General features: G+C 35.3%; 1 protein-coding gene across 1 annotated transcript in view; it reads left to right on the forward strand.

Annotated features, from left to right (window-relative positions):
• The window catches only part of PDE11A (phosphodiesterase 11A), a 327,576-nt gene that overhangs the window by 170,146 nt on the left and 140,035 nt on the right, over positions 1 to 17,395 (forward strand). Inside the window, exon 9 of the mRNA XM_011356861.2 lies at positions 719 to 811. Coding sequence (XP_011355163.1) covers positions 719 to 811 — 93 coding nt within the window. The remainder of the gene's footprint in view (positions 1 to 718; positions 812 to 17,395) is intronic.

The following is a 17,395-nucleotide window of genomic DNA, read 5'->3' on the forward strand; positions in this document are numbered from 1 at the left end:
TTATTTCGTGACCATTGATTATTTTTATCTTAATTTTATTACAGAACCGAATCGCCCACTCTTTTCTCCAAAGTGTTAATTGTCTTATCTTTGTCTTGTTTGGTGTGTTCAGAATCGTGAGACCAGGTGTAGTGTCATTACCTTTCTTATGTTTACAAGCTTCCTTTGATTCCTGTCTGCCCTCTAGCTAGGGAGCGTGGCCTTGAGCAGGCTTCAAGTGACCAACATGAAAACTCCATGATTTTTTTTCTCTAGCCGAGAACACCTCACAGCTTCTTTACTAACTGGTTCTAAATCAGTTCTCCTTCCTCTTAACATTTAACTTATGGGTATACACACATTTGGTCTCTTTACCAAAATATTTTCTAGCCTAGCTACTAAAAGAGGTTGCTTTGGTTAAACAAAATGGAATTACCAATTTCAGTCCACAACCTAAATAAAGAACACATTTAAATAGACCATAAGCATGTTTTTAAATATATGACATTTCTTCACAATGACATTAAATTAATAATTTTTTCTGATGTGCAATGTGAGCTATAAAGCTGTTACATGACAATAGTAATTAAGAATGTTAATGTGCATATTTCCCCAAGGCCTACCTCTGTGTACAATAAAATTATATTTTCAGGCCCATCCCTGATGACCGCCTGGTTTCATATTAGATTATGCCAATGAGGTATTGGGATTTTTAATTAGTGGGCTCTCTCTTTCTTAGGCTTTTGTTATCTTTTGTGGCCTTGGCATCAACAACACAATTATGTACGATCAAGTGAAGAAGTCTTGGGCCAAGCAGTCTGTGGCTCTTGATGTAAGTACAGTATTCATGGCAGAGTTGTATGCTAAAATGCCCTAATTTTATGAGGGAAAAAATCCTTGTTGTGGGGCTTAGTTTCTCAATTTAAATATTCATTGGGTCTTAATCATTTTAGAGTCATAGATTTGAATCTGATGAAAGCTAGAGACCGTCTCTAGAAGAATGCACATATGCACACAATTTTATATATAATTTCAGGGAGTTTACAGATTTCTTGAAGTTCATCCATGTATGTCATATGGTTTGATATAGATTTTTAAATATTAGGCTTATTAAAAGTGATGATAGAAAAGTAATTTCACAGGATTTTAAGTATATTATGAACTTATTTTGAATGTGTACAGTCTGGAAATTGACAACATATTTTTGCCATAAGAAAAAATTCACTATGAAGATATATGAACTAGATAGGGGAAACCGTTCCTATCAACTCCCCCGCACCCCATCCCCCACATCCCACCAAGAACTCTGACCCGTTTCCTATACCTGCATTTCCTCTCAGACCTACTAAGTTCTGAAAGAACAAATCTCAGCTTGTTTTGACCCAAGACCTATTTTTTTCTGCTCTGTAGCTATCAAAGATTTTGTTTATAACTGTGAAATATTAAGTAGGGCAGATACAATCAATATCAATGTCGAGATGACATTTTATAGAGCAGTATGATGTAATACATGCCCAACATTCAAAATGTTCTGTAAAAAACAAAACAAAACCCCAAAACAAAATATTCTGTGTACCAAGTAAGATGTTGGTAGAAAGAGAAAACCAAGGGAGAGAATGAGCAAGCAAGTCAGTGGTACCTGCACTGCTCTGATATGAGGTTTGCAAGACATGAAATTATAGTTATCTATCAGTATACTTTTTCTCCTAACTAGACCATGAACTCTACAAGCACAGTGATTTTTATCTTTTTCACACTTATTCTCAGTGCCTAGCAGCGTACTTAACACAGAGGAGGTATTTATTGAGCAGTCTTTGGAGGGAGAGAAAGAAGGAGGAAGGAAAGTACAGAAGAAGGGATTTTATTTTATTTTTTGCTCTTTCTCTGAATTAGTCCTGCTTTGTTTATATGTAACATCTTTGTAATAGGAATAAAAACAATATATACAGGATGAATGAATACATAGGTCAACTGTAAACAAGCAACCAACCAATAGAAACCACTGTAGAGTGTTAAGGTCTGTGTGCTGAACTATAGTCAAATCCTGGCTCTGTCACCTACCTCGTTTGTGAGAAATAAATGAGATGATGCATGTGAAGATTTTAATATGCAGTCAACAAAATTATAGCAATAACAATAATACTATATTGTTACTTGTAGTAGTATATTTATTACTGAGAAATCACCATGGATTAGAAGAAAGAACAAAGGACAGGAATTTGGAAGAGCAAATGTTGAGTCATGCCTCCTTCACCATCATCAAAAATTTGCTGCTCTCCCTAGAGTTGCTTCACGTATTGTTTCTGAGTTTCTGCAAATATGAATATGGGGACACACTGTATACTAGCTCCACCTAAATGTTACTTTATATTGCCATAGTATAATTCACACACACACACACACACACACACGAGGTTAGGGGAGAGAGAGGGAGAGGTCCACAGAACATCTCATATATACCCATATTCTCACTCCTCACCTTCGTCATAGTGGATCTTCCTCATGTTGAGAAGGGACTAGAATAACTGGGTTGAAGCATGAATGGTCATTTACCAATGAAAGTCAGCATTCTCACTGGTACTACTTCCTAATCCCCATGTCATGCCCCCCGTCCCCCCCCCACACACACACACCCAAGGAGCCACAGATCTCATTACCTAGAAAGTGCTAATATAGTCACAATCTTCTTATCCATGAATTGCTCATTTGGCTTCATGGTGAACACCCTCTTTTTTGTGTAACTCAGATAGCGTCTGTCCTTAGACACAAAAATTATTGCTGACACTCTCAAATTTCCAACACAACTCTGAGCCTTGTGACAATCACACTTTCAGAGGTTGATTTATGTGTGTGGACTTCTATGTTCTGTGTGCTTTATTTTGTGGCGGTGTCAAAAATGTCACTCCCAGTCAGAATTCTTATGCTGTCGTCTCGGTTTTGTCCCTCCCATCTCCACTCAATCCTACCTCACCAGACATCAAACTGTAGACTTTAATGGTCATTCACCCCCCTCCCTGGCTTGGGAATCTATACGCAAGAATATCTAGAAGGATTTCTTATTTCAGAACTTTGTGAAGACACGAAATGATTTGTCGAGAACTACTAAACCCAAACTCTGGAATGAGATCTACATGTAATATAGTATACATTAATAATTACATGAATAATGTAATATTTATGTAAACATTTCTATTGAAACTATATGTTTATAGTTATAACTAGCTTAGTCCAATGAGAGATTTAAGGTATATTATAAGGATATAAATGATCCAGCAAATTTTTTCGAAAGTAAAATAATAATAATAACAACAACAACAACAGAGCTAAAAGAGAGAGACAGAGAGGGAGAAGGAGAAAGAGAGAACTTGCAAGGTTGGGAGACAAAACCATATGCAATGCTATCCTTGTATCATCTCCATCGCTCTTCCCCCAAGGACCTGGAATAACCCTCTCCTTTTTTTGTACTGTGCCTAAGGAAAAATTCCCCACTCGAATTTGGCACGTTCTTCTTCTTGCTTGTCTCATTTTTGCTTATTTTCTTCAGTTTTTATCCTACTTGATCTTGCCTAAGATCTATGTCTAAATATAGCTTTTTTAATCTTATTGCAGTGTCGTTTTTTTCATTTGGCAACATGAATGGAGGTAAATAATTCACCCCTGGCCCCAGTGACAATAACCACCCTAGAAGTCTTCATGGCCTGGAGAAGTACTATGAATACATTTCCTCCTGCGTGTTCATGAGACTCTTGAGAGATAGTACATTTTCTTCTGTGTTTTAAAAATTCTTTCCCCTAGGTATTTGAAATAAAAATACCCCCTTGGTGCATCCTCTGGAAATACATATTCTCCAGATAAATTCTCTGAGAAGGCTAATCCTCACCAATGCTGGCCATAATGTTCAGGGCTCACTGGAAGTACGCATTTAACACAGGCCTTGCTTCATTCGCATCAATACCCGCTGCAAAAGAAGTCTACTGATTTTATCCAAGCGAAAGGCAGTGTAGGGACAAGATTTAAAGCTTGTTTTCGTCATTGATCTAATAAGTCTAGTTAGGATTGAATCCTGGTTCAGAACTGTTGATTTTGGTCAAGCTACTTAACCTCTCAATCTCACTTTTTTCATACGTTAAATGAGTATGCTAAGAAAGATGTTTAAACAGTTAAATAAAATAATGCAGTGTTTAGAGAGAGTGTTTAGTTACAGTTAGCACTTAATAAAAGTTAGCTGTTCTATTAGCCAGAGCACTTGCTGTCTGTCCTACATTTGTACTGAGTTCTGTTTGCTTAGCCCAAGATTTGCTGTAAAACTGTAGGGGCTGGGGTGGAGGTGTAATTTTTTGCCTCTTTTATCAGGAAGATCATTATCTGCTTGAAGTCTGAGCTGTAAACAGACTCCCTCATTTCCTAGATCCCTGTTTTATAGCACTGAGCATCCCAGTAGCATTACAGCCACAGCCACTGTGCTCCAGCGCACTGCTGCTCACTACTGCTCATTCAGTATGAGCTTGTCATCTGTGGCCCGTGTTATCCTATGGGTTTCTGCAGAAAAGTCCAGGGCATGGAAATATAAAACTCCCCATGTCAGACACGACCATGCAGATCTTCTACAGCTACACATCTCAAGGGCAATGCCTCCCAGGAAAGACTTGCCATACTGGAGAGTCCCTTCCTCGTTGCCACATGCTGGCAACTTCAACTCATTTTAGACTAATCCACAAATGGTAAAAAATAGAAATATAAGCATACAAAATATTTTCTACTCTTCTGGCCTTTAAAAAGTGAAGCGACTAATACATTATCTGGATTTCGATCAGCAATTGAATTATAAACAATTATTTTGATGATTGCTTTTCTTAACTTCTCATAGTTTAGTTATGTAATTCCATTGTTAAAGTCCTTTTTCTAACAACACAAAATTAATACTCTAAAGCTATTAAGGAGCAGAGGTGCTCTTAAAACTGAACAAAGAAAGGACTTTATTACCATTTTTAATAACTTTAATTTTATGATCCTGATTTCCATTCTGCATGAGCAGCCCAGAGCTTCAACAAGAAATTATTTGAGAATAAGAATTGCCGATAAAGGGAAAGAACTTGACCTGTAAATCCAGGATACAGATAAAATACAGTACTAGTATTGTTGTAGAATATTACTTCTTCATTTTGAACATCAAGAATTGTCCTTTGGGGTGTCTTTCATAGATATTGCAAATGAAGCTTCACCTAATACGGATGAGAAATTTTCCAGGAAATGTAAGTCAGTGTATTAAGGGACACCTTATATACCTTTATGATCAGAGGAGGGAAGGAATGAGGGTCAAACAGAGGGTGTGAAAAGGCATATGCAATCAGGAGCCAAGCCCCATTTATTTTACCTCCCCAAAGCCTCTCCCATCCATTTTATTCTTCCAATTGCCACAGCAACCATCCTACTTAAGGGCTTCATTACCTCTCAGCTGCACAATTTTAATAGCCTTCTATTTGTTCTTCCTAAACTGTAATTTAGATTGCATCACTCACCCACTCATAGACCTTAAATTACTCCCCCATTACCTATCAAACTACAAACTTCTTGGCCTTCACGATCCTTGGAAATCTCATATGAAACTATTTTTTTACCCTGGCTTTATTTCTCTACTCAAAGTATTCTATGCTACTCACAGACTCAACTACATCTTAGTCTACAAATCAGCCACCTGCTTCTCTGCCATCTGATCTTCACTTCGACATTCTCTCCACTTTAGTCATTCTCTATTTCAATTACAGCATCTCCCTCAAAATTATCCCATCATTCAAAGTTCGATTTAAGTGTAATCTTCTCTCTAAAGCTTTTAATCCTGTGGCTATTTGTTCCTCTCTTTGCCCTATATTGCAGTTAATTTTGAGTCTATATGTTTTCTTCTGCTAGAACATATGTTCATTAAACTATGTGATCGTGTCTTATTTGTATTTTATTCCTTTCAGTGTTTTAAATATCAAGATACTTAATAAAAAGTGTTTTGAATAAATGAATGCATGCAGCCACAAATAATTATTCTGGTCTTCCATGTCAATATTCCAAAAAGGAAAATTTAGGCTTTGATGGAGGAGCTGGCAACCACTTTAGTGGCTGGCCACAGACTTGCATGTGTTATTGTTATAGAAAATGTACAAAGTATTTAGAAGGAATAGAAATCAGTGTTAACTTACCGCTTAAAGATGACCACCTTACCATTTGAGTTGACAATTTTGTCTTACTCTCAACCCTTTTAAAATGTCACTGTCTTCTGGCTTCCACTGTTACTAATGGAAAAACCTACCATCACTCTTCTTGTTCCCCTAAATTAAATGTGTCTTTATTTTTCACTGTTTTTATTATTTTCTCTTTATCCTTGTTTTGTAGTCATTTGACTATGATGTGCCTACATGTGTTTTCCTTTGTATTTCTTTTGCTTGGGGTTCACTGAGCTTCTTATATCAAAGGGTTGATAACTTCTATTAATCTCAGAAAATATTTTGCTAATATCTCTTCAAATATTTATTTTTTCCTATTCTCCCTCTTTCTTTCTGGGCTCAGTTACACATATGTTGAATCATGTGATACTGGCCCACAGATCTCTGACACTCTGTAATTTTTTTCATTCTTTTTTCTTTCATACTTCAGTTTGGGGATTTTCTTAGAGTTTGCTGACTTCTATAAAGTCCATTCATTTCTGATATTATATCGTATTAATATAATAATGTATTATATTAATATTATATGTTTCAGTTATACATTTTGACTTGATTCTTTTATCAGCTTTCATATCTCTGCTGAAACTTCCCAACTGTTATTATGTCTAACTTTTCCTCGAAAATTTTACCATACAATTCTTCACAAGTTATTATATATTTCCAGGCTTTAGTTCTGACATCAGGGGCATCTATGAGCCTGCCTGTATTGATTGTTTCTTTCTTGACTAGGGGTCACATTTTTCTTTCTTTGCATGATTTCATAAATATTTGTTGCATATCAAACATCTTATATAGAAAAAATAAAGTAGATAAAGTTTTTACTAGATACTGTTTGAGTTAAATAATTTTTTTGTTGTGTTCTGTTTTTCATAGGGAAGATATGTGATTTTTTATTTCAGGGAGCTAGTATGAAGGGCTGATCATTCGAATTCAACCACCTGTAGTGCCTAGCTGGAGATAGGCTGGAGCTTTCATGCATTTCAGTTTATTTCTGGTTTCAAAAGAGATTGTGACTATCTCTCTGTGCTCTTCAGTGTAGCTACATTGAGTGACTGGTCACAATCAAGATTTGAACTGGAAGGAGTTTGAATTGCAGCTTGAGTTCATTTCAGTTCACTTCTTAATTCAACTCCAGCAGGGCTTCAAACCTAAGTAATGTGCAAGAAAATAAAATTTCTATCGTTCAACTCCGTACTCACTACCACTATCACAGCAGACTTCCCATAGAGGAGAAATGTCAAGCTGAGAGATTTGCTTTTGCATTTGTGGCTCTTCCGGTTACCAATATGTCATGTCAGCCTGCACTGTCATTAAAAACTTACCTTGTTTTCTTAGTTTCACCAGTCACTCTGCTGATGATAGGCTAATCTTTCACCTACCTATAAGCAATTGGTCTCAGATATGAAAGCAGTCACTGCTCTTTATTCATTTATAAAAGACTGCTGACTGGAATTTAGTTCATTTGGATTTCTCTGTGTAAATCGCTCACCCTTTGACAGCTTTAAAATGAAGTAGGAATTTTAACTCTTTTTTCTTGTTGTTATGAAAGTAGTGACAATCGTTTAAGATCTTCATTCTATCTGGAAGTGGAAACCTCTGGCCAATTCTTTTTACTTTTTACTGCTGATTGATATAGATGCATTAGTATTAATTTTTTTGTGTAATTTCGTGGTATTTTGTCAGTAAGGTAGTTGAACATATTTATAGTCTGTCATCATCAATCCCTCTCCTTGAATTGTTAGTATTCCTTGCTTTATATGCATTTTGATTCCATATTATTTGCAAGAATAGGTTCCCAATTGGAAAGTGTTTCTTTTACAGATTAAAAAATACTCCTTTGTTTTATTTGATTGCTTTTTACCTGGAAATCTACTTAGTTTGAAATTAATCTTGTAATCTGTGCTCTTTTATTTTACTTATTTTATTCACTACGATTATTCAGTGATTATTTCTTATGTTCTGAGCACTGTGTTGGACACCAGAGATAAAGCTGTGAGCAAAACAGATGGGGTTCTTTTCATTATAGAGTTTAGAGTGCGAAGCAGACAAAAAGAAGTCATGCAAATCAGAATCTAATAACGGTTGTGATAAATTCTATAAGGAGAAAATACAATATGTCATAAGAGGATCTAACACTGGGGTTTCAGGTAAGACCTCTCTAAGGGACATACATTTAAACCAACAATTCCTTACTCATTCTTTTATTTTTATTCCTTCTGGGTCATTTTGTTTCAAGCATATTTCTTATAAACTGTGTACATATGAATCTAATTTTTTAATCTAATCTGAGAATCTTTGTTTTTCATGAGGGATTTGGTTTTACATCTGTTATCTTATTTTTTCTGAATTTTTACTTTGTGTTTTCCTTTTCTGAATTTTACTATATAGATTATATTTTGCTTGGTTATTTTTTACTCCAGTGAAATGGAAATTATCATGCTTCTTTTATAAAAATGTTCTTTAATCAATATTTCTCTAATTAATAAACATAAAAATGAACCAATATCATTTAACTCCTCATTATGTAAGAAAATAAATCGAGTATGTGCTTACCTACAGTTTGCTAGTTTTTATTCATGTATTATAGTATTTTAATTACATTATCATTAGTAAATTGTTACATTTATATAATGCAGTTACTTTTTCAAGAAGTACTATTTATATTTTTTTGTATTAATAGAAGAATCGTATTCCTAATACTTATTTAGACATAGATTTTGTTTTGGTAATCTAATCTTGCCTATCAAACCACCCCAGAACTTACTATCTTAAAACAACTATTTTACTATTTCTCAATAAGAAATACATCTTGATATATCATCACCTCAGAAACTTCTCTTATGCCTCTTCCACCATCCCCAGAGGGAAACACGTTTCTGATTTTTCCACCATAGATTAGTTTTACCTGTTTAGAATTTCACATAAATTAAACTATACAATATATATTCTTTTTTAATAAGATTTTTTTTCAACCAGCATAATGCATTTGAGATTTATCCATGGTGGGTATATAAGTTTTTTTTTTTTCTTTTTAATTGCTTAGTAGTATTCCATTGTGGGGTTATACCACCATTTGTTTATTCATTCTCTTATTGATCAATACATTGGTTTTTCCACTTTGGGGCTAAATGAATAAAGTTCCATGAACATTTTTGTACAGATATTTTTGTAAACATATGCTTTTATTTCTCTTGAACTAATGCCTAGTATTAGAATTACTGGGTCAAAAGGTCAGTGTATACAGCATAGGGAATGTACTTAGCATTAATGTATTGGCTAGGCAGAGAGCCAGAAGAAAGAAAGAACAATTAGGGGGATCATTTTATAAACTATATAAATGTCTAACCAATGTCCTATGTACCTGAAATTTAAAAAAAGGTCAGTGTATATTTAATTTTAGGAGAAACTGACAGATATTTTTTTTCCAATGTGATTATACCATTGTACTTTCTACCAAGTAACTATTAAAGTTTTAGTGCCTTCAAAATCTCATCAATCTTTGGTGTTGTCATTGTTTTTAATTTTAACCATTTTGGTAGGTGTGTAATGGTATTTTATTTTAGTCTTAATTTTCAATTCTCTGATGACTAATAATTGTATATACTTTTTCGTGTACTCATTTACCATTCATATATCTTCTTTTGTGAACTGTCTAAACTTCAGTTGAAATGTTTGTCTTTTTATTATTGAGTAGTAGGAATTTTTTATATATCCTGGATGCCTGTTTGGTCAGATATCTATACTGTGACTATTTTCTCTAAATCTGGATCTTGCTTATTCATTTTTTTAATTGTATCTTTTGATGAGCAGACATTTTTAGTTTTGATGAAGTCTAATTTGTCATTTAAAAATTTTGAAGGGTTATTACTTTCTGTGAACTAAGAAAACTTTGCCTGCCCACAACTCAAGAATATATTCCTTTATGTTTTCCTCTAAATGCTTTATAGTTTTAGCTTTTACATGTAGCTCTATAATCCATCTCAATAATTTTTGTGTACAGTAGCAGCTGAAGTTTATTTTTTTATTTGTATTATTTATTGAAAAGTTCTTTTTTCTTCATTGGATCACCCTGGCACTTTGTTGAAAAACAAATGACCATGTAAGTGTCACAGCATTTTGGGCCTGTATATTCTTTTCAATTGATTTGTTGGTCCTTAGTGCTTACATTAAAATATATGTGTATTTATTAACTTCAATGTCAATTTAAATTCTGCTATTATAATTTGGTTAACATAAGAAAAATTTTCATATGTTAACCATCTCCATTTGCATGTTGTTGTCTGCATATTCAATCATTGAATATTTGTTGGGTTTCTACTTTGCAGTAGATGATATTCTAAGTACTGAATATTAAGCAGTGAACAAACAAATAATATTCATATTTCATATATCTTGTATCCCAGTGGGAAAAGACAGGCAGTAATGAGTAAACAAATGTGCCATAAAAAAAACAAAGCAGGATGTTTTAATAAAGAGTGATTGGAAACGGGTTTACTAAAGGATACATCCAGGAGAGTTCTCCCAAAAAAGTGAGTTGAGCTTTGATATATCATTCTTTCATTTGTTTTGTTTATTTTTAATATTTTATCTGAACTTATTTTACCTATATGGCTTTCTGCTCCAGTTTCAATGAGGCTCTTTCTTTTTGCAGCTTATTGAAGACACTAAGCATAAGATTTCCGAAAGGTAATGGCCCTCACATGAAATGGTTATTAGAGATACATTCTCTTTGAGTTTTCAGGATTGTGCCCCCTTTCCCTTGGACTTTAGTGTTTACCAACTGGCAAGTCTTTGAGACTAGTCTTGAGCCTCTTTCACTTATGTACTATAGAATCTTCTGTATTAGATATACAAAAGGGGAGCAAACTGATGTTAGTTCCTAGGCTGATTCTCAGTATCCAGTACATAGGCTCAGATCTAGTATGGTTCTCCTGGGTTGAAATGGCATATTCATCCCCCAAGCCAGTGGATTCTGAATCTCTTGTGTATAGGGATATGTCTGTGTGTCTGGTTCACCACTGTGTGTCCAGTACCAGCATAAGACCTGACCAAACAGTACAAATGCAAAAAATATTTATTGAGTAAATCAAAAATACTAAAGTACAAATAAAGATTACAATTAAAGTACAATAAGAATCTCGATCCTCAGCATACACTGCTACTGAGGTTTTCTATGAAGTTCAGTGAAGTAGTTAAAAGTATGACCTTTAAAATTAGACTGTTAGGATTTTAATCCTAGCGTTGCCACTTTCTATCTGTGTATCTCTTGACAAGTCACTTAATTTTTCTGTGCTCCATTTTTCTCACTTCCGAAGCTTGTGGAATTGTTATGAGGATGTCATGAAATAATACAAATAAAGTCCTTAGCACAGTGCTCATAAATTGCCAGTAATAATTGTTACTTGTATTTAATATCCACCATCATTCAGTGTTTTATTTGTAGTGACTCTGTCCCCAAAGATAAAGGCTAATACTTCAAAAACAGCTGCCATTCAGTAAATGGTCAACTGATTAATTTTCTGGTTAGTACAGATCCTGGGTCTCTGAGTGAAAGCCCTAACACTATAGGAAGGAACAGTACCCTCCCGTCTGTCTTCTTTCAGACCAGGTGGACTGCTTGAGGAACAATGCTCTCTGTCTTCTTCTACACCAAGAAGACTGCTTTATTTCAGGGGGTGAAATAGGGTTAAGCCGCCAGTTATTTTTCTCAGTACAGCTGCATCTGCTTTATAATTGGTGAAAATTCTTCCCAAAATCTAGTAGTGGGTTCTCAGTTTTAGTGACAGTTTCTGGGTTTTCATTTAGGTATTTTGAGGAAAGTAGGAGAACCTACCTCAAGAATCAGCCAAATAACATTTTCTTTAATAAACTTTTTTTAGAACAGTTTTAGATTTATAGAAAAATTGGGAAGATAGTACAGAGAGAGACTTCTCATATGCCCTGCACCAGTTTCCCCAATTATTAACATATTAGTATGGTGCATTTATTATAATTAATGAACTAATATTGCTATATTATTATTAACTAAAATCCATACTTTCTCTGGATTTCTTACTATTTACCTAATATCCTTTCTCTGTTTTAGGTTTTCATCCAGAATTTTCTACTACATTTAGTCATCATGTCCCCTTAGGCCTCCTTTGTCTGTAACAGTATTTCAGAGTTGTTGTTTTTGGTTTTTTTTTTTTTTTATGACCTCAATAGTTTTGAGAAATACTATTTAAGTATTTTGTAAAATGTACTTCTATTGAGATTCATCATGTTTTTCTCATGATGAGACTAAGATTATGGCTTTTGAGGTAAAGTGTCATTTTCATCACATTATATCAAGGATACAAATTTTCAACTTGACTTATCACTGTAGATGTTGACCTTGATCACTTGGCCGAGGTAATGTTTGTCAGGTCTTCCCACTGTAAAGTTACTGCCCCCAACCCTTTCGATACTGTACTCTTTAGAAGGAAGTCACTATGCACAGACACACCTAAAGAGTGGAGATGTATGCTTGACCTCTGTGAGAGAGAAGTAGCTAATAAATTATCTAGAATTTTTCTATACAGGGTATTTGTCTTTTCTACCATTTATTTATTCAATTGTTTATCTCAGTATGGTATCATGGATATTTATTTTATACTTTGGGTTATAATCCACTATTACTTTATTTATCAGATACCATTTTGTACCAGAATCCAATAAGGTAATCTCTTAACAACAATGAGGAATTTATAGATAGGAACAAGTAGTGCTTTCCTTTAAAAATAGTCAACAGGGGAGTCTACGCATGTCTCCTAATAATACTATCATTATTTAAATATTTCTGAAACACTCTAATAAAAACTGTGAGTTTTGTAAGAAATAGTCATATGTAATGAATGAATCACTTACTATGTGCCAAGAACTTACTTAGTCCTCACCAAAACATGGAATAGACAATATGTAAATTTCATAAGCCATCATATAATACTTCCAGTAATTCGGTCTAGTAGAGTTTAGAGACAAGTGAATGTGTGGTTCCCACATGGGGTTTATGAGTTTCAAGAGACAAGTAGGTACAAGGTTAGGAAGCATGGAGGAGGGGCATCTAAATCGGAGAGTTCAGTCATTATTGCTTTGTAGAGAAGATAACTTCTAAGTGACAGGTGGCAGTAAGGTCTAAAATTTAGAAAGACAACTAGCGGGAGCACACCAGGCAGAAGGAGGGTGGTGGGCAAAAGCAGAGAAGCCTGAGTTAGCAAGCTGTCCAGCATCTCAGTACAGTTAGAGCGAAGGGCACACTGAGGGAGAGGCAGGACAACAGGTAGCCGGGGCCAAGTCACCAAAGTCACTTGCGCTACCCAAAGGAACTGGAATTTGATTCTAAAGGCAATGGAGAATCATTGAAAAGTTTTCAAGCAGGAGAGGAGCATGATCAGTTTTGACAGTTTAGAGGGATTATTCTGGCAGTTATAGAGAGAAAATTAATCTCCGTACTTCATAATCATACTTTGTTTTTTAATAAAAAGTAGACCATATTTTCATTTTATTTCCTGTTAAATGATATTTGGTGGCTTTCTAAAATCAAATCCCTCAAATGATTCACCACAGTGCCATGATCTAAAGAATGTGCTTCGGGATCCTGAGCAAGAGTTCCCAACACGCAGAATGTCTGGAGTAACTTAGCATAGTCCCTGTGGTAACTTGTTCTGGCTTATTTGTTTAAATTTTTTTATTATTAATTGACATTCTTACTCTTTCTTCTCCTGTTATTCTTTGATACTCTTTAAAATGCTACATGTCTTAAATGTTCATCATGTGTCAGGCACTATGTTAAGTTCTAAATATATACTTTATTCGAACTTCACCAAAACAGTCTGTAGTAGTAGACAATATTATTGCCATTTGACAAATGAGCAAATTTGGGCTCGGAAGGGTTTAGAAACTTGCGAGGAGAAGTTTTGTAGCTTGCATTGCACAGCTAGAAGTAAAGCTGTGATTTAAGCTCAGGTATGTTTGTTTAAAGGGGCCACGTTTCACAAATTGTGCTGCAAGATGTCTTTGGAGGAGTAGCCTATCAATTTCAGGACTGCATTTACCACTGAAGTCCTTGAGTGGCCGTAACGGAAGTGGGAAGAGAGCCAAAGTAAAGGGCCTGTTTTCTACACCAGGAAAGCATGCTTCTGATTCATGAGACAGTGATGACAGTGATTAAGGGAAAAATCATAAAGAAGAGCGAGTGCGAGTTGATCTAAAAACTCAAACTGAATAAAGCACCCTTGGAAATGTGTTGTCTTCCTTCTTCTCTCTTGCTTCACTGAAAATTACTAACTTATCAGTAAAGAAACAGTTCTTTCAGCCCAATGGCTTTGGCTCTGCAGTGCAGATTCTAGGAGTAATAGCCCGGGTCTGTGCTGAGCTCCAGCAACTCAGTCTTTTATTTAGTCCTATCGAAGGCAAATGCTGAGCCTAAATCAGTGGGCTCAGGTGGATACTGCACAGTGTGAGAAAGAGAACAGCATTTCACAGTGGAGTGGCCGTGCCTGAGCCAGCCTGCTTCTCTGATAAAACACTGTCCTGTGAAATTGAGGTTTAGAGTCAAATAAGTAACAAAGAGAGAGAAGAGAGAGGAGAGATGGAGGAAAGGAGGAAGGGAGGGAAGAAGGAAAGAAAGAAGAAAGGAAAGAAGGAAGGAAGGAAGGAAGGAAGGAGGGAAGGAAGGAAGGAAGGAAGGAAAGAAGGGAGGGAGGGAGGGAGGAAGGGAGAGAAGGAGGGGGAGAGGGTGAAGAAAAGAAAACTTCATGAGCTGCTGAACTAATGAATGCTTGATATGAGATCTTTTTGTGAAAATTGAAGAGGAAGTTGAATTTCACATTTCTGTATGATAATTATATAATGGAGACAGCACAAGAATACATAGGAACTTGAGGGCCAAGGTAAAAATATAAGCCAGGAACTTGTAGATATTTCAAAAAAGATCTTGAATTTCCATAGTATTTCATGTTTTTAGGGGTTCAAGACAATCTTACCTAGATTTTGAAACAGGCTTTAGTTGACACCTGGATTACATTAATCTGTGGATGGGATAGCATAGCAAGTCCTAGTTGAAGGTTGATGTTGTTTAATTTATTCATTGCTTCTTAACCAACTATCCTGAAATTTAGTGGCTTAAAACACAATTTTGCTTATATTCTTGTGGGTCAGAATTCCAAAAGGGCTAGGATAAGTGGTTCATTTTTGATCCACATGGTATTACCTTGGGTGATTGGGCCGAAAGATGCATTTCAAGATGGCCTCTTGATTCAGTCATATGTGTGGCTTCATGGTGCTCCTTGGCCGCTCTCTCCTTATACTTGGCATTTCAGCCTTTAGGTTTCTCCATGTGGTGGAGCTTCCCCCAAGGTAAATAGACCTTATACAAAGTGGTTCAGGTCTACAAGAAAGAATGTTTAAAGGGCCAGGAAATAAAAGCTTCCGGTCTTTTAAGTCCTGGGCCCAGTGCAACTGGCACAGCATCACTGTTACATATCATGTTATCAGTAAAGCAGTCACGAACCCCACGCAGAGTCAAGGGGAGGGGACATAGCCTCCACCTTTCATGAGAAAAATGTCAAAGAAGATGTGGCCTTTTTAATCTGTCACAGATAATAATTTGGGTATAGCTACAGAGTACCTATTGAGTTTCAGGATTTATGTAATAAAAGATATGTCATTCTTGAGCAAGTACACAGGTACCAGTATTTAGCAACTTATGAGCAGAGGGTAAATTAAAGGTAGTTTGGGTAGCTACTAAATAAACGTCAGTGTTGTCATTATATCCTAGCTAACGGGTAGCATTTATAATTATAAAAGTATCGTAAGGGCTTTTCAAAATTAGATTGAAATTTGGAGTGTGAGTATCAATAATTTGGTAGCGACATAGAATGATTAAGTTAAATCTTTGCTTTGGGTGAATAAATGATGAATGCATTCTTCATCTTAAGTTGAGGGCTCTCTCAAACTACTGGAGAGGTTGACTCTATAGCTTTGAATGAAACAAATGCAAAAATGAAATGTCTATTCTGTCAAGAAAATTAATTAAAAGAGAATCCAGCCAAGATGGGCAGGTCTCACACTGACCTAGAAGTCTAATTTTCCTACATGGGGACATTGTTGTCAAGGTGGATTTCAGTACACCAAGCTCTTTGGAGAACTCCTTTTACTCATATCGCCCTGAACACAATTTGGTAGATGTTTTAATTTTCTTTCTATTTCCATATAAACAGAAAGCCTATTTTTTCAAAACCAAAATGGTTATTTTAAGTGCCCAATAAGATGAACTCGGTAAGAACTTGATACTTTCTTGTACCTGCAGTCTCTTATACCTTCTACTAATGTGTCCTCTTACCCGAGAAGGTCACTGTTTCTTATATCACAGAGGGCTAGAGGATGCCTACAGAGCTGATAGGTTTATTGCCAGTACAAATTTCACCTAATACAAAATGAAATTGAAAATCAAAATTTATCTATGTTTTAGGTATATCCCCAATTAAATTTAGACATCTATGATATTCTCAAAATACGTCTTTACATCTCTTTCATCAGCAGCATCTTGGGCTGAATGAGTCTGATCCATAGGGTCATTTCTTATTTTCTGCTGTTTCCAGTGATTGCAAATGTATAGCATACATGCCACCACTCTTCCCAGTCAATGCCTATGGAAGACATCACTAATCAATCACAGTACGCCTTCCCGCTGAGCCCCTTCTTGAGCCTCAACAATTATTTTCAGTGCAGTGTTTCATACAACTACTAGCAGCCAAATAAAATTGGGACCCTAAATAAAATGTATTTACCAAGATGAGAAAAGGAAACCAAAATGTCTATCACATTAGCTTATACATAGTAGGTAACCCATAAGAATATGTTGACGTGAATTACAAGTGTGGCCCTTCTTTCCCAACTATAGTAGTTACAAAGCAGCCAATCTTAAAGCCACTCTGACAATTGAGTAATTTATTGCCCCAGATTCAGCGGTATTATTATTCTACTTTAAATTTGAAAAGTTTGTCTTTTTTAGATTTTTTAAAATATTTTTTTATGACAGATATATTTTGAAGGTCATGGTAACAGATCACACAGCAGACACAGTTATCTGAAGTACCTTTTCAAACATTTCATTCCATTAAACAGCAGGCAGTTTCTTAAATATTTGACACTATAAACTGATGATTTTTCAGTTTCTACACATT

Source organism: Pteropus vampyrus, unplaced genomic scaffold, assembly GCF_000151845.1.
Source record: "Pteropus vampyrus isolate Shadow unplaced genomic scaffold, Pvam_2.0 Scaffold2, whole genome shotgun sequence".
NCBI classification, from domain to species: Eukaryota; Metazoa; Chordata; class Mammalia; order Chiroptera; family Pteropodidae; genus Pteropus; species Pteropus vampyrus.